This window comes from Simochromis diagramma, unplaced genomic scaffold (assembly GCF_900408965.1).
Source record: "Simochromis diagramma unplaced genomic scaffold, fSimDia1.1 OVJJ01000304.1, whole genome shotgun sequence".
Lineage (NCBI taxonomy): Eukaryota > Metazoa > Chordata > Actinopteri > Cichliformes > Cichlidae > Simochromis > Simochromis diagramma.
The window spans coordinates 16,023,263-16,043,726 of NW_024387030.1; the positions used below are offsets into that span (position 1 = coordinate 16,023,263).

The 20,464-nt window shown below is 41.1% G+C and overlaps 3 protein-coding genes across 4 annotated transcripts; 2 read left to right on the forward strand and 1 right to left on the reverse strand.

The window, feature by feature from the left end:
• The first annotated feature begins 2,257 nt into the window (after positions 1-2,257).
• Positions 2,258-9,224, forward strand: ppp1r14d (protein phosphatase 1 regulatory inhibitor subunit 14D). Its single transcript, XM_040042220.1, has 4 exons — positions 2,258-2,839; positions 8,145-8,225; positions 8,599-8,631; positions 8,735-9,224. Exons 1-4 carry the CDS (start codon positions 2,660-2,662, stop codon positions 8,801-8,803), a joined length of 363 nt encoding a protein of 120 aa, XP_039898154.1. The 5' UTR covers positions 2,258-2,659; the 3' UTR covers positions 8,804-9,224.
• zfyve19 (zinc finger, FYVE domain containing 19) lies at positions 8,955-13,471 on the reverse strand. Of its 2 annotated transcripts, XM_040042219.1 has the most exons (12): positions 13,263-13,471; positions 13,055-13,176; positions 12,905-12,958; positions 12,664-12,815; positions 12,413-12,555; positions 12,150-12,258; positions 11,802-12,020; positions 11,566-11,642; positions 11,294-11,395; positions 11,044-11,207; positions 10,711-10,808; positions 8,955-10,193 (listed from the first exon to the last, which is right to left on the reverse strand). In XM_040042219.1, exons 1-11 carry the CDS (start codon positions 13,314-13,316, stop codon positions 10,730-10,732), a joined length of 1,275 nt encoding a protein of 424 aa, XP_039898153.1. In that variant the 5' UTR covers positions 13,317-13,471; the 3' UTR covers positions 8,955-10,193; positions 10,711-10,729. The 2 variants fall into 2 exon arrangements, with proteins under 2 accessions (XP_039898153.1, XP_039898152.1); XM_040042218.1 differs by having other exon boundaries at positions 8,955-10,808.
• Positions 13,472-13,537: 66 nt separating this feature from the next.
• On the forward strand, positions 13,538-18,373 carry bub1bb (BUB1 mitotic checkpoint serine/threonine kinase Bb). Its single transcript, XM_040042216.1, has 9 exons — positions 13,538-13,656; positions 15,447-15,603; positions 15,717-15,776; positions 15,864-16,008; positions 16,095-16,291; positions 16,381-16,544; positions 16,643-16,830; positions 16,915-17,015; positions 17,500-18,373. Exons 2-9 carry the CDS (start codon positions 15,461-15,463, stop codon positions 17,780-17,782), a joined length of 1,281 nt encoding a protein of 426 aa, XP_039898150.1. The 5' UTR covers positions 13,538-13,656; positions 15,447-15,460; the 3' UTR covers positions 17,783-18,373.
• Positions 18,374-20,464: the final 2,091 nt, after the last annotated feature.

A 20,464-nucleotide genomic window follows, 5' to 3' on the forward strand; every position in this document is an offset into this window, starting at 1 on the left:
GAACCGCGACATCGATCACTACGGCCGTATATATATATATATATATATATATATATCACCCTAATTTTTTTTTCTTGATAGTTATGAAAAGTTGTGGAGACCTCGTTGTGTTGAGATCTGGTGAGCATAGCAGCTGTCACAGCATTTGAGTGTCATTTTCACACTCATGAAAACCATTTAGTGACCTCCTCTGCCTGATGGGGGGAACTGCCACCTCTGAAGAAACCACTGCCATCAGGATAGAAACGTTTAATCGCATGATTTAAGTGATCGGGAGAACTTTGTAAAGTGAAGTGACCATGCACTCTGAGGAGACAAGTAGAAGTAACACCTCTCCCCGCAAAATAACACGATGATAGCATGCCCTACCTACACCACACATGAATCACACAGTTGTGAGAATATGGAGAGGAATGACTCATCGGTTAATATCGTTTCCCACTGCATCTCTAGACTAGTGCCTGTGGCTTTTGTACCACAGACGTGCATTTATCATTGTAATAGGGTTTGTGCACTGCAACACAATATCTCCCTTTATGTAAATGTCACTGAAAGGTTTTTGCTGACAACCTAGGGGGAGGATTGCTCTTCTGTTTCTCCTCACATATTGCACTAATGCACATCAAACGTGAGCTGCTGACCACAATTTCCAAGCCTTTTTTTTTTTTTTGAAACTGATGTCTTTACCATAGATGCAAATTAGGAATTCTTCCAAAATGGAAAAAGCTGAACAGTCTCTGTGGCTGTAAAGCTCCTCTTTCAGTGTCTAATTACTTACCCTATTTTTTTTATACTGTCACGGACCTAAAATGTTCATGAGCTTTAATCCAGAAGATGGCAGTATGGCCCCACCAAATGCTGAACAAGCTGGCTTGAGTGAGCAGTTTATTATTTATTTCTAAAATTACTGTAAAAAAATAAACAAACAAACCAAAACATGCGTCTAGCCCTAATATGAAAAAACAAAACAAAAGGACCCATCTTTTAAATTCACAGCAGCCCCAGTTCTCTGAGCTGATTCAGGCTGGTGACTCATTAAAATATGTGACCAGTCAGGAAGCAACGCATGAACCAGGTGTGGAGCAACAGGAAGTTGATAATCAAATTATGCAATGTAAATAATTTTGTTTAGAAATGTTGAAAGACAAAAACACTCAGAAAATTACTATCTTGTAGAAAACAAAGTTAGTGGGGTTATCTGTGAACTCTGCTGCCTAAAAGGACCCATCTTCAGCCCTACGGGTCACACGAGCTGAGGTCAAGCTTATTTATTGGCCCTGCTTTCTTTTTCTGTCACCTACAATGAGTCACCCTGATAGGCCTGAGGTGAGAAGGCCTAGCCTTTTTTTAGACAACCCAATAGAGCAGAACCAAGTAGCCATAAGATGGGATGGATGAATTTGTTTGCTTGGAAAGGTGAGCTGCTCGAGGCACTCAATAATTCAGTGTTTGTAACAGACGGTGCATCAGTGGGTGAACACTTGCAGGCATGCCTGATGGATAGTCCCTGCCAAAAGCCAAAAAAGCTGAACCCCATTATTCATATCGTAATACGATCTGTGGAAACTCTGCAGCCTGTTGCCTCTCTTGTCTCAGCTGTAATAATCTGGCATAGGTGTCCACTACTATGAATTTTTTTGACCTGTGGGGTGGAGTGCTGCTGTTTGACTTTGGAACACTGATGCTTTCAGACTTTTGTCGTTTGACTTCTAAAGAGTCATAAACACTGCTGCTGCCGCTGCTTCATTCATTATTTACCTGTGCGTAACTGAGGATGCCAATTGGACTTCAAGGCTTATTAAACGCACACCTGATAATACCCATTATAAAGGACTAAGCAGCTACCATACTAGAGGAACCCTGGATCACCTGTCAGGTTGGGGGGGACCCAGCTATAGTTAGAAGTGTTTGTGAACTTAAGAAGCATCAAGGATGGCAAACCCATTTGAGTCTGTCAACTTATAAATACTTAAGGTACTTTTACTGAGGGGGGAAACAATAAAAAAGAACACGAGTGGTGTGCCAGTAATGACAGGATTGGCAAGACGTGCAATGATCAGAGGGGAAAGATCAAAAGTGCAAAAGGATATGCTGGGATATTTTCACCCAGAGTTATTATCCTAACTTGATTGAAGGCAGTTGCCCTTTCACCCATTCTCCTCTTTTTATTGCTGTAATTGACCTATGAACACTGCCTCCCCCCAACCACCTTTCCCCACCCACCCCTTCCTGATATAAGACAGACAAAGAGAGCAAAACGCAAACACACACCCTGTAAAGTGTGTGCACATACACACATGCAGAGGCAAGCTCGGAGCCATATCTCATTACCATTCTACTGATAGTGCAGCCAGTGGGTGTTGCAAGAGGAGGAGAGAAGGAGAGCAAGACAGTGAGCTTTAGAGAGAGAGAGAGAGAGAAGGGGGGTCGGGGGGTGAGGACAAGCAGGGAACCAGAGGCAGTGCTAAGGAGAAGGGAGAGCACGAGCACTCCACAAAGATAAAAGGAAACACAGGAGATACGTGTGGGAGCAGCGTATCACTAAAAGAAAAGCAGAGACAGAGCAGGGGATTCAGAGCCTGCAAGTCCAGCGTGCCTGTAGGTCTGTCTGTGTTCCAGCTCGGTGCGTTTCCACGGATCTCCTGAGGCCGTGGCAGCCATGGCGTCAGACCCTAGCACCCAGTCCAGGGTGATGTTCCAGGCAACAGACAAAGCAGAGGAGCCGGCGCACCGCAAACTTGGCAAGCTGACAGTCAAATACAACCGCAAGGACCTGCAGAAGAGGCTGGATATCGAGGAGTGGATCGACGGGCAGCTGCACCTGCTGTTTGACTGTGAGGTAGGACGGGGCTGGCTCACACAGACACTCACTCAGAAGCACGCTGTGCCGGGGGTGGCCAAAGAGGAGGAGAGGGGAGCAAGTAAGGGGAGAGGCACCGAGCCGCTCAAAAAGGGTGCTTGTAATAGAAATGACAAGAACCTCATAGGGGAGTGGGTGGTAGGAAAGTAGCTGTGTTTCACGGCTGTTCTTTCTGGTACAGAAACCCTCGCATGTCATCAAAATGACTGAGGTGCCAGCTGTGTGGTGTTCTGCACTAAGAGATCGAATGATTTTGCAGAGAGGGGACGTGACTAGTAAGCACGACCACAATTACACACCTCGGTCTCTTTAAGCATATGTGGTCGCCATGTGGCTACATTAAGATACGAGGCGTTTAGATGATGTCCTTGCACATAACAAAGTTGTACAGTGAGGCAAGCAACAGTAACAGTGAGTCAGTGCACCAAAACAATTATGTCACAATCCAACGTCTGCATGTCTTGTGACAGATTCACCCAGTCACTCAGTAACTATGTAATCGAAAATACAGTACATAGTTTGATTGCTCACATATAAGGAAATGATTAACGATGATGGTTTCGATATAGAAATTAACATGCAGCAGGCATTGGAAAAAACAAAAGATATGCAGTTTGTATTACCACAGGACATGTGATGGTTAAAGAGTTACATCATGGAAAAGCATTACTATTACTTCCATAGCGAATTTATTCCATGCTCTGAAGACGGCTTCGTTTTAATACAGCGAGGACTCTACCAACAACAACATCCTTCATATCTTCCCTCCTGCACGGTGGGATGCAATCCAATTATGTCAGAGGCTCCATATTGATTTGCTTGGCGTTCACTAAGGGGAAACCATGGCAACAGATGTCTCGTCGCCTACACGAGGCGGTGTGGCACGTTGGAATTAAGGGTGCCTGTTAAAGGAGGGCGAGCTTTCCAGTGACGACGTGGATCAGATGACAACGCAGCCTCAGTTTCGTGCCGGAGAACTCAGAGACAAAGTGTTTCTCATTTCTCTCAAACCACACGGAGGCTCTCCTCACTTTAAGATGGTCTAGAGCCACCTCTCTGCCTGGCATCCCTTTACATGATCAATAAACCCTTTTCATGTTGCATAAAGCAATGCATAATAGTTAGGGCTGAATCTGATGACCCTGAATCCTCTGTTAGTTACACTGTGAGTGTTTCTTCTTCACTCTTTATTTGTGTTTATACACATTTTGTCCTGTCCTGGCTGTGTCTTTCTGAGTCTGGTTTTGCTGGAGATTTTGAATTGAATATAGTAACACTGCAGAGCACGAGCAGGTGGGCAGATCTATGGCTGCCTGCGGACAGGGAAGTTCTGTGGAGAAAATCTGAACATGATTAGATAACGTCTTTATCTAAACCAGGGTTAAGCCTGGCTGCCTTAAAGTTAAACCATTTGAGTCACAACTCAGGGTACTTAAGTGTTTTCCTCCTCAGGATACTTGTTTTGTGAGCCTCTTGGTAATATATGTTAATATGCTTGCGATGCTGAGGGCAGAATAAATCACATTAGTTGAAACTGGGACACGTAGACAAAAACAGATCCAAAGTCTTGTCTCTGTCTACTCTTTTGATCTTGTCCCAGAAACATACAATTATTTTAGTACTTCTGCTTTTTCGTTCTGGTTCTAACGTGATCTAACATAAGTGTAAATGTGCAGCACATGTACAGCACAGATAGCAGATGTTCGCCCTGCCGCAGGACGGACGGATTCTCGGTATAACTGACAACAGAGCAATAACACAATGCATTTCTTTGATGGGTTTACAATAATACCTGCTACCACTGACTTCAAGTACCTTGTCTTTACAATTTCCTTAAGACAAACCTACATTCTTTACATATGGAAATTAAGGCTCAACTTTCCAGTTTGGATAGCCTGAATATTTGCATCAGGTCCTCATGTGGGATTATTTGCTCTTGTCCACGTGCACAGGCCAGTGTAATGAATTTTGCATGGGCTCAGGGGAAGGTTCCTTTGTTGGTTCTCTGAGTCTTCCGCGTGGAAGCATTTACCGTCAGTCCCCTGTGTCACCGCCTGAATTATTTAGACACATCTCTAATTCATAGAAAGCACTGCCTCAGTCTGGTGTGGCGGCTTCCGTTTGCAGAATTCACACCTTTTCAAACTATACTATACAAACTATATACTAAGTAAAGAATTCTAAAATAGGCAACGCAACCTCTCAGTCTGCATGCTTCGATTTAGACAGACCCCACTTCTATTTTCCCCACTCAGTGTCAGTCTTCTTTAGTGAAAACTTGTTTTTTTAAATGTGCAGACTGCAGAAATTTCCACCGAGAGACAGTAATTTGTTTGAGACTTTTATGCAGACTGGGATGAATCCTATGAAGTTCAGCTGATTCTTGTTTAAAAAATTGCTCAGATTTGTATGTAATTAGACAACAGGATATGGCTCCCTTTTTTCTCTTGCAACTCTGCCGTGACTCACTCGCTGAAGTTAATGAATATTTTGAGATGTGGACAGCTCGTGCTTCTGGCAGGAAAAGGGAAGGGGATGATAAGTTAACATGTGCCGGCATCTTCTCGAAACAAGACACGTTTTCCTGGGCATGGCTTCCTGTGTAATAACAAACACCATGATGAGCGTTTGATGTTAATGTTTGTTAATATCTTGTTATAAGGAAAGGCTAGTGAACCGTGTTACTGACTGTGTTATGAAATTACAGGAAGTTCAACTAAACCTGTTATAATAATAAAGAAAGAAAAAAAAGAAAAAGCCTGTCGTGTTGTTAGCTGCTCATGCCCACAATAGTGAAGTGTTAGTGAAAATAGCAAACCCTTCCTGTCTAATCCCTGCTGCTGCTTAGCAAAGAATAATACAGCATCATCAAATCTAAGTGTTCAGTGGTCACAGCAATAAGCAAAGTTTAGTTTGCTTATTATTCACCAGCTGATTATTAGAGCTATGCAAAAGTGGTAATGCTCTTCTTAATATCAGTAAATATCCAAATTGAAGCTGAATAAAAAATCAGACATAGCTTGAATTTCCTATCTGGTACTTAATAAATGTCAAGGAGTGATATTGATTGCTCAGTTAACAGGTCAAAGGTCACCAAAGTCATTATTCCCTTGGGATATCAAATGTCAACACATTACACAACAATTTTATTGGCTCAGACACCCTCTCTTGATTTAAGCAGTGAGAATATCACATCCTAAGGCAAAACTAATGGCAAACACTCTGCACATAGTAGCTACTGTTCTATATGTGGACAGTTTCCCATCACTGCAGCTCAGGAGTGCTTGCTGAGAGAGTTTTAGGTCAACTCCCGATAATGGTGAAATGTAAAAATTGTAAAATTCCGGTGGAAGTCGTCTTGTCTTCGCAACATATTTGCACTACTACCATCTGAAGCTTCAGTCCTCTGAGAGCCACTTTGATATTCATGAATTTCAGCATTAGTGCCAACATTGGTTTTAGCTTTAGTATATTGCTTTTTAACTTCAAAAAGTGCTGCTGAGATGGTTTCCACCCAGAGGCCTCATTAAAAGGCCCTTTCCCTCTCACAATGAAGGTAAATCCCGGCGAGAAATACTGGGAAGTTAGAATGAGGATCAGATTGTGAGTCTTCGTGATAAACGCATGTGTTCCTCCCAGCAAGGGGAAGCGTCGCTCATTGATATTCAGCAGTGCTCTGCATTGCCTCACTTTCAGAGGCAGACTGAGGAAGTTTAAGAGCAGTATAAGTACATGAGAGCTCCAGGTTTCCTTTTTACTGGACATGAAGTAAACTTATACACGTTTCTATTCTCATACAATTATAGTAGAGCCACTGAATGGCTCCAAATGGTGAAAATTAAACCTCTTCAGTCATGTCATAGGTAATCTTAGCACTGTTTGGAATGCATACTGAACACAATTCTACAAAACCCCAAACCCCAATCCATTTTAATAAATACAAGTATAATAATAAATATAATAAGTATTCACTGCTTTTTTCTTTTAGTCATTAAGATGCTTCGTTGAAGTTTTTCAGGATTACACTATCAGCACTTTTGAACCAGGTCAAGTACAAAAAGACCAACTGCAGTACAGTTGGTAAAGCAAAGTCCATAAATGCACAGCTTAGATATAATAATAATAAAAAAAAAAACCCTTCAGCACTGCATTTATCCTGCAGACATCAGCAGAATTACACAGGGTCCAAATTGGCAGTGTGTGTCAATTAGAGGCAGGCACGGGGGCCCATCTATTCTGCCACTCAGCACTTCCGCATTGATTAGCTCTCTCTCCACATCTAGAAAGCTGTGTGAGCCCCGTCCTTTCATGTCATGAAAGCTCTCAAACCAGAAAATATTCCTCCTAATAAAAAAAAGAGACCACACTCGTCAAATATGAGCGTGCACCTGCTGACTCCAGATATCTTCGAGTTCCTCCAGTGAGCACTCCTCATTCTCCCTGAAAGGTGTTCAGAGCTTGTTACATGAAGTGATTGCTTTGCTATATTTGGCCTTGAGAGTGGAGTGTGTTATGTTTTACAGTCTTCACATATAATTGCTGCTAATCTTTAAAAATGATGCAATCTATAGGTCGTTACATTGCAGTTGGGAGCGCTCGTGGGTTTGTGTTGTTTTTTGTTTTCCAGGTGTGCAGTATTAAAAACATGTGACGTGCATCAGAGATTAATATGTAAAAAAAAAGTGGCGGAGCTGGGAATGCCAGCTGGCTAAACCATCCATAAAATCTGAATCCTGAATCCTCATACAGCCTTTCTGTCTTCATCCATCAGCCCACTGCAGCTTTTCCCATCAAGTCAATCAATTTTTTATTTTGTTTTGTATAAAATGTTTTTATCCTCTACAGTAAACCCACACCAAGATAACTAACTAATAAATTTGTCCCATGTTCCTCCCCTCACCCCCAACCAGTCGTCAGATGGCTGCCCATTCCTGAGCCTGGTTCTGCCAGAGGTTTCTTCCTGTAAAAAGGGAGTTTTTCTTTCCCACTGTCACCAAGTGCTTGCTCATCGGGTTGGAATATCTGATTGGTTTTCTCTCTAAAGTGCCTTGATGCGATTTTCGTTGTTATTTGGCTCTATATAACTAAAATGGAATTGAACTGAAAACATAAGCCTTAGTCTTCTGTCTGAATGACTACGCTTAGTTGGCTGGAAAGATGAGGAGGGATAAAAAGCCAAGAAGCCCACATTATACAAGCCAATTTGTAGGAGTTTGTGAGGCATGCAGAAACACAAGTCTCAATGAATATGGTCTTTAACTTTTATTCCTCTCCACTCTCACAGGAAGAAGAGATCCCAGAGTTAGAAATCGACATAGACGAGCTCCTGGAGCTGTCGGATGAGGGGCAAAGAACCCGGCTGGAGGTAGGATTCTGTAGAATAGCCTAAATACTGATCTGATTAAACATCCCAATTGCTTGTTAATGACTTGTCAGTCATTTATTATTGTTGAGTGTATCTGCAACTAGTTCCCCTAAATTACATATGTATATTAGTGCTGTCAGCGTTAATCTCGTTAAAATGACGTTAGCGCCATAACAGCATTAACGCGGCAAATCTCCGGATCGCCCCATGTGAGGGCAGCACGGCAGTGAAGCCCCTCGCTGACAGCACTAATGTACATATTTGTATTTGGTTGTCCTTAAGAAGAAACTGACTCATAATGAAATCCTGTTGTGCAATGTATTCAAAGAAAAAACAATGGAAAAGTGTATACCTCTTTCTGTTTGTTCACTAGGAGTTGTTGCAAGAATGCGGGAAGCCAAAAGAGGTGAGACAAAAACTTAGAAAAGAGGACTGAAATAATAAGTCTACTTATTATTGTTTTAAAGTTACATAAAAAATTAAATAAAATTTCCCCATCTTCTCCACAGGATTTTATCAACGGGCTGCTCTACAGGATAAAGGGTCTACGTAAAATGTCAGGTCCACTGAAGAAATAATTGTAGGTCAAATTAAGAATGGAGACAATGTGGAGCCGCTCATCTTCCCGTCCCCCCACGCATTAACCATTTGGATGCCTGTAGGTGTGGATCAGAGGGACTATATTCCTGCCCCCTGCCTCCTCTTCCTCCTCCTGCTGGGTCATCATCAATGTAACACCAGAGCTGTGGGGCTTTGAATTGATTTTTTTTTTTAATGTTGTTATTTCAAATTCATTTATAGACTGCTTCAACATTTTGTTTCCCAATACCATACCAATAACGTACACGTGATACAAGCTGTACTGACTATTACTCAGACGGACTGTTTTTTGTGTATGACTGTACATTTTTAGTTGCTTATTTATGTACATAAATATTTTTGTTCAGATAACAGTGTTGTCAAAATGTAAAAAAAGAAAATAAAAACATTTCAACATTTTCAAGACAATGCTCACATCTGATTTTTAACAAAGTGATACACCAATATGCTTCATCAGGTATTATCATTTCCACTCATTCAAATAAATAGTGGCGTGTACATTACACTAATTGGTTTACAGTACCAGTTAAACTACCCTGAGCTCATAACTGCTCAGAAACACAGATAATGATTTTGCCCTACTGTCTACAGACAACTTTCCTACAGAACGGCAGTCAGCATTTTATTCCCAAAACATAAAGTAGTGTTTTCAGGCATTTTCAACAGATTGATGGAAACAAAGGAAACTTTGACATGTCAAGAGTAGGTGTAAACACACGGAGATCAGCAACAAGATGTTCCATTAAGTATGCATCCATTATCCTCGTCCATTTCCTGTCTGGGGTATGTGTATGACACGGCCAGAAAAGGCACAGTAACACTTTCCATATGAACCTTAATGGAGCAAACCCCAAGAGAAGAGTGTAATTATGGTTTCTCCTCAGCCAGACAGTAATGCACGCTGATGAGCCTGCACTCTGGCCTTCTCTCTGTCAAACACAGAGGGTCTTTCGGGTGAGGTCTCCACTATAGAAATTTATATGGTTCTCCTCAACTTCTCTGACAAAGGCATGTATACTATAAGAACTGCACTCCTTACAAGGCCTGACAGACTGAGATATTTTTATCAAGTAATAATACGTTGGATCTAAAAAGGAAAAAAAATAAGGCTTTAATGTTTAAATTAAGACTAAGGTATGCTGCATGCTCTCAACGACGTGACATAGTTGCTAACACTTATCCTTTATTTATAACGAAATTACACACACAGCCGAACACAGATTACAAGAGCGACTGCAGTGACTGCCAAAAGAAAACAAAGCCCTTAGTAATCCTTTTATACTGACTCCTCTGTGCTTCTTCGGTGCAGAGCTGACAGCAGTCTGGGATTGTACATCATCCCAGATGAGCTCACGACGTGTCTGCTTTCTGTATGGGTTATAAAAACTTGGAAATCATCATATGATGACAAGTGCAAAAGAGCACTTTAAATAAGCCTTTGTTGCCATTAGGAAGTAGGACAAGTCACAATAAAAATAAACCCAATACTTCTTATTCAGATCAACCATATGAATTTTTGGGATTCCTATGTGAAGCGGCCGTGCAGGTTTGCTGCAATACCTTCACAAATATTACATACGTCTATTTTTATACATTCCACAAAAAATAAACTATATTTAAGATATTATACATATTATAATGCATTTACATTGTGTTTATGGTCCTTATCTAACCCGTGCTTTGCAAGAAATATTACCAGTGGTTTCTTATTATGCTTCATTCAATTAGTTCAGCCTTAGCATTTACTGAATAAAATATGTTGAGGAGTTCTGATGGTTTGTGGCTTGTTTTAGATGATTAGAGAGACTGTTTTCTAACAATAGTAAGTCACTTAAGGCTAATGAACAAGTCTAAGTGTGATGGCTGGCCTAACTCTACCAATCACCTGCAGCTTAGCTTCACTATCATGTCTCCCTCTTCTTCTTTGGCGCAGTGTAGTTAGTGGTGCGATGCTCCTTCCTATCATATTTATCATGGCCTTCCCTGGGGACATAATGAAGCATGGATTGATAATTCATCAGACTAAATACTTTATATTCATGCTGCTTAACAGTAGGGCAGCAGCTTGCCTGCAATTTATCTGGGTCATGGTATGCATTCCAAATCACAGAGATCTTGTTTTTTTGTGTGCAGTCAAGGCTTCCATGCAAAAGTCTATCATGAGTCTAAAGTTAGGCTTTTTTTTCTTTCTTTCTATAATTAATGCATTTCATATTACCTGAAGCAGCGGTTGCAGTACAGATCTCCATCACAGGTGTGACATCGAAGGCTGGCATCTTGGTTACAGATGCAGCACCACGGAAGCTCTTCTTCGTCACTGTCTGACGGCTGATGTGCATCGGCAGCAGGTAGGTTCCTGCTCTTAGGTGCCGGAGGCGGAGCCTTTAAAATAAAATCAGATCGGGATTTAAATTTTATGCACTCACGTAGCTTTAAAATAAATAAATAATTCAAGCGTGGTTTTGTACCGGTTTCTTGGACGATTTTTTATTTTCCCTATTCCTTGGCCCACTCTGTTCTAAAGGTATGTTGTAGCCACTGGCTTCATCTAGTGTAGCTTCTTCTGAGAGCTGAAAGCATACAAGAAAAAATAAGAAGTGATTAAACTGGCAAAATAGCAGCCCCTTGTGGCTAGGCACACTGGTCTGAATTAGTTCACTTGCACCTTTAGGGGTGTAAGATGTACGCAGAAACAAATTATTTATAGTTCATTATCATCTCATGGTTATTTTTGCCACACCTGTTTTAACACTCTCATAACAGCTTCTTCTTCAGTCTCCTCTTCACTGTCAGGTTGCTGGAAGTCCTCCATAGTAACTATAAATGAATCACAATGAAAATGGGGCATGATACACTAGCATGCTAGGACTTCTGTCATGGAAACTGCATTTACAACGCACGTCCTTATCATATTTTATGACACACTAGTGCGTGGATAACAGATAAGGTGAGGTGAATGGTGCTCGAATAACTCACCTTTGTCCGGGTCCTGCCCCTTCAGCTGTGCCAGCCTCTTTGCCATGTGCAGGATCTGATCCTGAGAGTGACTTTCTTTCCTCAGCTCCTCCATAGCTTCCTCGAGCAGATGGGCTTTCTCAGCCTCCAGCTGCTTGGCTGCATCCTGGTTCTCTTCCAAATTCTCATCCAATGTACCTGCCTCACCTTTATTGAGATCATTCATACGGCCATCTACACCTTCAGATTTAATAACAGTGTTGTTCAGTCCCTGTTTATTAATTTTACGATATAAGAATGAATGTTATGACTGACTCATTACTTATTGGTTTAAGGCAGGTAAAATCAGGGAGAAACGCAATATCTTACTGCATTCAGGATTTGATTGTTGGTTGTCAATTGCAACTTCCTCTGTCATCTGACTTATCAAATCATTGGCTTGTTCAGTCTGGGTCCGGTTTTCTGGAGGCTGATGCACCTACAGACATGAATAGACAAGCATATATACTTGGAGTTAAGGGACACTGTTTAGTATTGAGTTCCCACTAAATAAATATTTGAAGCTATTGAGCTACTGAGCTGTACTGTAAGGCCTAAGATGTTACAAACAAGCAGGAAGAGATTCAGCTCACAGGTCGAGGAGCTTGAGATGGTGGAGGGAGACCCCGCAGAGTGGCCAGACGGTCCTCCATCTCCTGTGCAGAAGGTACTGGCTTGCTGGGAGCTTTCAGAGCAGCAAGTCGGGACTCGAGCTCTTTGTCAGAGGGGACAGACCCTGAAGAGAAGGCAAAAAGCTTACTCCTTACCTTGTTTTGGAAAATATTATAATATTACTGCACTTGCTGGATTAAATAAAAATGAGAGCTGCTAAAAATCTTATTACTAGGTGCTGTGTCCTCCTTGAGCTTTTGAAGCCTTTCAGCAATTGCCTGATCTTCTTTGCTCAGGCCGCTGGTTGGTGGATGTCCTGCTTTGCTGGTCCTCACAGGCTGTGTTGGCTGTCCTTGCTGTTTGGCCTCAAGTGCAGCGACCCGTCTAATGGAAGACACGTGTACTTTAGATGTTATGAAACCGCTGTGCTGCCAAAGTTTAAGTTATTCCCTTATTTGATCGTATACACTGACTTTTTATAGTTTTCTGGAGGAGACCATCTGCCAGCACTGGTTGAAGATGGCCCACTAAAAAGAAAGAAATTAAAATGAGAGAGAAGCTCCAAAGCCCAAACAAAACTACTTTTAGGGTTTTTTTTCTTCCTTGCAGGGTTTGAGCGTTACCTGGTCAGATTACCATGGCACTGTTTACAGACCTTCTGCTGGGTGTTGCCACAGCGAGGCACCACAGCACTGAAAGTCAAGCAGCTGGAGCAGAAGGAGCGGCCGCAGTTCTTACAGCCCAGCTGTGACGAACAGTAAATAGATCACTTTATTCAAAATGTACCTCTATGTATGTCTATGTGGTTAGCATTAGCCGTGAAATACTCACCTCCTTCTTGAAGAGGCTAAACTTGGATGCACAACAATAACATCGACTGTCCATATCGACACATGCAGAGGCTCATGGGTAGGGGGATGTTAATGCTATCGATACAGCTACAGTGGGTTAAAATGTCTAAGAAAACACACTCAGTCGTGAGCATTAATTTGGCAGCTAGCTACTAGCAACTATTTTCAGGTGTTCATTCAAAACAGGAAGCAACGCGGAAGAGGAGGTATGACGTAATGTAAACGCATTTTCCGGTTTTCCGTCCAATCAGAGTCCTGCTAAATCTCTGGCGGTTCTTGTTCAAAATACAGACACAACCGTTCAACAGCTTTACTGCGACAACGTTGGAGTTCGAGCTGTCACCTAGAAAAGAAATAAAGGAGGCTCGGAAGCGGTATAGAACACGCACATTTTGTAGAAAGTCTATTTTAATTCAGTTATGTAAATTTGTCGTCGATGGAAAAAACGCTAAAGTTGGTCAGGCTAAAGCTATCGTTCGCTAGCTAGTGTGTTAGCTCCAAACACATGCACTTCCTAACGTTAACAGGAACGCAGGGAGAGTGTTGATAGCTAAACATTATTTTGTGTACGTGTCACACGGTTTGTAATACGATGGAAGTTTACCACATAATTATTTAAAATGTATTGTTGTTGAAGTGCATCGTTAGCTCATGTTGTCCTGAAACTTGTTCAGTATGCCTCTTGGACATCATGCTATTTAGTTCTCACACAAAAGAGCTAATTAAGCCCGAAATAAACTATTATAATGACAGTGCCGGTAATATATTACTTTTGGCTATACAGAGATAATAATAAGCTTTGTGTATATCACATTTCACGTTAGTGTATAACAAAGTCAGAACATCAAAAAAGTTATTTAAAATTAAATACAACTACAACAAAAGTGCATCAAATGAAATAAAAAGTAACAGACTTGACCAGTGAAAAATAAAATAAAAACTGAATGAAACTACATATTACTTAAAGCAAAGAAGTTATATGAAATTAAAACAAGTGCTGTCTGTAAAGAATATTCAGTCACACTCAGGCTTTGGAGGGGGCTGTTAAGTTTAAAGATTTCAACACAGCCAGGTCCTCTGGCAGGCTGTTCCAGCAGCTTGAAGCATAACACTGAAAAATCTACCTCCCCAGAGGTTTTGTCTTGCACTTTGCAACAGCTAGAGGATTTAAATAAAAGGATTTTAAAGTCAACAGGTGTGATGTACTCTCTCCTTTTGGTCGTAGTAAGAAGTCTGGCAGCAGAGATCTGAATCAACTCAAGTAGATTTTAGGTAGATTAGATAGCAGAGCCTTAAAGTAGTCCTGCCTGCTATGTATATAGAATTGGTTTGTCAGGGTCACCAAGATAAAAGATTGCATTCTAGCAACATTTTTGAGTTATAAAAAGGATGATGTAGTGGCACACCCAGCACAGCCCTCAAGTTATGATCTGAGTCAAGACTTATCCAGTCAAACTTGGGTAAAAATGAGAAACAACAGGATTGTGGTAAATTTTTAAAGCATAGATAAAACTATGAAGGTCACCTCAGAAAATCTTCCTTTAAAACCATTATACAACTTCAAAATTATTCCGTTATTCATTTTGTGACAGTATGGCGTCTTTCTGACCAACAATCTAGAATATAAATTTCACATCTCTGGGCCGTTTTGTTTGTTTGTGGGGGGAACACACTGATGATGTAGTAGTCTCAAAAATTCTTGTGTCAAATATGAGGCATTAAAGGGTTACGTTTAATTTTTATTGTTCTATTGATTTGCCTATAAGGTGATTTCTTATTGAAGTTAGATTACAGATCAGAAATTTAAAAAATAGGACAACTTAAAAACTCCAAGCAACTGAATTAAATGTGTATACAGAGGGCGAAATAATGGTTTTGATCCAGGACTGATTCTGTGGGCACGTGTGCTTTATACACATAACAAGTTGAGATAAGGGTATCTGTAATTGATTGATTTTTTTTTTTTAATTTTCCAATCAGTGGGAGCCAGATTTCTGGCTGTTTGTAGGGGATCAAGTACTTATTTCACTCAATAACAAATAACAAATCCATTTAAAACTGTCATGCAGCTTTTTTTTTTTTCTGGGGTTCTGGTTAATTCTTAATTACAAATTCAGCCGGGGATAAATATCAAGTAATTAATTCTCCTGCTGTATGTATCTAGTTTCTGTCTCAGAAATGGCAGAAGGAGGAGATGTGGAATGGGAGCTCAGCAAAGAAAACATCCAGCCTTTGAGGCGGGGAAGAGCCATATCGGCCTTACATCAGGCGCTGAGTCAACAACAAGATGGACCCACCTCTGCAATCAACCAACAGCGACAGTATGGATGGCTATTTTAAACTTAAATTAGGTGACAGAGATTTCTGTTGTACATTTTGTCCATGCATTTTTTTATATGATGAAAAAAGACCTTGTGTATATTTATTTCTGCAGGGCATTTGAGTCCGAGTTGCGCACATACGAGGGCGATGATCCACTTAGTGTTTGGGATCGGTAAGGGAAATATGTCAATAGCCAAGTGTGCTCATAAACATTGCTCTTAAATTTCCCTGTAATCCTAACACGGTTTTATTTTTCCAGGTATATTAAGTGGACAGAACAAACCTTCCCCCAGGGTGGAAAAGAGAGCAACCTCACCACACTGCTGGAACGGGTCGTGACCAGATTTACAGAGGAGAAACATTATCACAATGACCCCCGCTATGTTGACCTCTGGATCAAATTTGTGAGTGCAAAAGCATAACCTCTGACTATTTCTGTTACTTTGACAAACTAATGCTGCATTTATAACTTTTCATTACATGTCACCAGGCGAAGAACTGCCAAGAGCCTTTGGAAATTTACAGATACATGCAAGCACAGGGAATTGGAGTAACACAAGCTTCCCTCTACATTGCTTGGTCAGAGGAGTATGAGGATCAGGGCAATTTCCGCAAAGCAGACTTGGTCTACCAAGAGGGGTTCAGAAAGAGTGCTGACCCACATGATAAACTCCTACAGTTTCACAAGTATGGAGGCATCCAGTATAGTTTCTGATAAATGAACATCTCTGTTATGTTGTTACAGTGATCACATTTTTCTGTATTTATATTCGCAGGGCACTGCAGGCACGCGTTTCCCGGCAGGTGATGATGAATGTGGAGGAGGAAGACAGTGATGATGAGCCTAAGCAACTCGAGAGAGTTTCTCTAGCTGATCTGAAACACAGAGGGAAGAAAAAGGCTGTCGCCCCCATCAACAGAACAGGGGCCGGAATCAGAAGTAAGCACATGAATATACAAATAAAATGTGTTTCAAAATACTAAATTGATGATAACAGTACTTTAAGACTGGGAAAAACATAATGAGTTTGTATTCAGGTATTCCCGGTGGCCTGAAGTCACAAGGCGCCCCTGTTCTTGGCAGTAACAGTCGGTTGGTCATCTTTGACGAGAATAAGGCTCAGAGCGCAGGCCCATCGGAGCCTAGATTGGAAGCTTGGGTGGCTCCTCCCACATCTAGGGCGAAGGAGAATGAGCAGAAGCCTGAGCGATGGTGTGATGTGAAGGTATGGGAGAACAGACTCATTGTTGTGTGTGTTGAAAGCCATTATGCAAAGTTGATTCATAACTTTCTTTTTATGTCATCATAGATGCCCCAAAAGTCCAAATTTGGACATACTGTTATGGCGCCACCGCCTCCCAAACTCGCTTTCCAACCGTTTGTGGAGGAGTCGGATCAGCCTCCTACAATGTGAGTTACTATAAAAACCTTCATTTTTTTATTCATTCATTTTTAATTTTAATCATTATTTTGACCAGGGGGGAACAGACAAAGAGACAACAGGCAGGAGCATTAAAGGTTCAACAGAAATGCCTGAGTACCAAGATCTGTGGCTGTATACGCACATTTAATTGAAAAGCCCAAGTAAATGAATTTTTAAAAAAATCCTCCGTCATCTCAGTTATCAAATCATTAGCTTGTTCAGTCTGGGTGCAGTTTTCTGGAGGCTGATTGCACCTACAGACATGAATAGACTACCATATATACTTGCAGTTGTGGGGAAAAAAGTATTTCTGGTATTCTTCACATTTTTAGTAGCATATCTCAGAAAAAGGTCCAGTTTTTTCTGACATTTTATGTCATTGCTTTATCTGCTAAATATTATATTCACATCACATGTTGATTAGTGTCTTCCTAAGCTGAATGTAAGTGGATTGTTCTGTCCCTCCCTCAGGACTCCATGTAAGATCAACCCAGCAGTTAACACAGTTTTGTCAGCGCGTAAGCCGGGCAGAGAGGAGACTCCTCTCAAAAGGCTGCAGGACCATCAGCAGCAGCAGAAGGAGGCAGAATCGGGAAAACAACAGGAGCAGAGCATGTACTGTAAAGAGCTGCTGCTAAATGGTGCTGCTGAGTTCTGCTTTGAGGAGCTACGAGCTGAACGGTTCTTCAAAAAGACAGCACAAGAATCAGAGGAAGGGCAGAAGGATGAAGCTGCAGCTGGTGCTGCAAACTGATGCTTCCAAATGGGATTTAGTTCCTTTTCTGAGTTTTTGCCGTTTTTGACTAGATCATGTAGTGACTGTTCATCATCCAGATGTAAATATCGTCATAGATTTCCAGTTACTCAGAAGGCTTTATAAACAAACAAAAAAGCTTTTTGAGGGGGATACCCTGGGAGCTGAAGACACTAAAAGGTGTATTGGATTCATGCAAATACAGTGGTTGGACCAAATAATGGGAACCCCTGTACGCTGTAATGTAATCTAGTAAAAATGCTACTAGCGTGAGAAAAAACATAGATGTAAATACATGTTGATACTGAACTGATGTCCATGCCTTAGCTACCAAGCTACTACTCAAATCCGTTCCTTTTCACTCCTGATTGCGTCCAGTGTTCTTAAGCAGTGTTTTTTTGTATGCGTGCTGTTTTTGTTTTTTTCTTGCTCAGTATTTCTTGAGCAGATTTTTCTACTCTAATCCAACACAGTCACAAACGGGTTTCAGTGAGACACTTCAGCTGGGCTTCATGCCTCAGTCTGAGTACATGCATCTTTCAGGCCATGTAACATTGATGTCCAATAAACTTGCTACAATAACCAAACCAATTACTGGTAGTTGTTAATTTCTCTTTTAGAAACCAAAGGGGGTTGCAGTAATGCACTGTCAGCAGGGGACATGCAAGGGGAAGCATAGATTGCACTCCAGGTAATGGTGTTTGCTTAATTACTAACAGGACACGAGAACAGTTTAGTGCTGACTGTAATCTGATGCTGGTGGGGGCATCAGATAAAAAATCCTTGGAAATGTCTAATGACATTATTCAGGAAGTATTTACCCCAATCCCAAAAAGCATTGAAAGTATGCTTAAACTTTTAATCTACTGTGATGACAGGGTCCACTTTACACAGTCATCTTGCTGGGCAGACTTTGATGAATGGCTGCAAGATAGGTAGCTGGCTCATTAGCAAGTGAAATCAACCACTTGCAGCTGTGAGCAGATCAGGCTGTGGTTATCCCCAGGAAGCCACTGTCCTGATGAACCGATGAGGCTCAAAGCGTTGTTAGTTTTACATGCAAGTGGATCACTGGAGGAGCACACTTCACACTGGAAATATGACACTGCCGGCCAAGATCCTCTCTAGTGGTGAGTTCCCATACTGTCTACTTTAAATTGTGGCTTAGCGCTGGGAGCAGCTGAAATTCAGCGATAAGTGATGGGCAACATGATGCGCTCCCATCATAATAACGGCATAACTGCACCATAATGCATCCTCTATGGCTCGCCGGTTGGCATGACTTATTAAAAGCTCGTCCCAGCCAGCGACTCCCGACAGAAAATCCATAGCTCTCTGCACTGCACTGGAGAGCTGGTACGAGGAGGCCATCTACCGTAATGCTCTGTAGGCAGGCCCTCGGAGAAGAAAAGCTTTTGTCCTCTTACTGCGATGGACAAGAACACTCAAGTGCCATGTAGTCTTTACCTATTTGTAGCCTTTGGTTTGTGTTTGCATGCACCAGTTAGCAGAAAGCTTTCTGTCCATTACCTAGGCTCACTTTAAGTCACTAGTAGAGGTTTTGCCCAGTGAGAAGGACTGAAGTGAACTTCCATCAGGCTTGCACACAGACACAACAGCTTGCAAACATGCAGCACCAAAATCATCAGCCCCTTTCCCCCCCCTCCAATCATTCTGGTTGTGGAATTTCATACGCTTTCAGAAAAGGAAACTATAGGTCATGACTTAAACTATGAAGATTATTTCCTGATTTAGATCTACAATGATTTCATTCTGTAATTTTGACTCATGGTTATGTAATTCAGACAGCAACCCCAGCGTGTTAATATACTAACCGATGACTCAGTATTTTTACCACTTTCGCTTCGATCCTATCAGTTCTCCCGAGGCCACTGCTTGATATATACTTATATATCCCAAATTTGGCTTAATGTTATGTAATTACATGTAATTACACCCATGAAAATGACAGCTTATTATCTTATAATCATGAGTTAGTGGTATTTTTTTTAGGTTTTTCTCTGATCATGTTTGACTTATCTCACTGTTTCCACTTAGTAAGTCAGAACTGTGACTTACATTATCATGCACATTTGTTTGGTTACCTAACTGCTCATTAGCTGGCAGGTTAATGCCACAGGCTTTGTCTAGATTTCTGCAGTGCTTGTCTTAATCATACAGATTTAAAAATGGATTTCTAGGTCATCTGAAAAAGTCAGTGGATATTTTTTTCTAAATGAAAAATTACATTTGCTTTAGCTTAGTACTCTGAGCCCCGGTAGCCTGCTGTGTAATTCCTACATATTCATGCTAAACAATAGAATGAATTGAAATGCAAGGAGTTAAAGTTGTCTTACTTATGCAGCTCTGGGGCTTTCACTTTAATGACGCTGTGGTTTAAGACCAGTATTGTCATTGTAAAATCTGTTTTACATCACAAGCTACTTTTACGCTATTTATCCGAGAGGAGTGCCGGGTGAGGAGTGAGGATGACATGTAAAAATCATTTCTTTTATAACATCTCCTAGTCTCTCCTTTTATTGCAATACATTATGCACTCAAATATTCCATACATACATATATAAAAAAAGAAAATGATAATTAAATAAGTAGAAAAATAATATCTACCTAACAGTGCAGCAGTAGCTTTCTTTTTATGTTTGTGCTAAACCACTGAAGCAA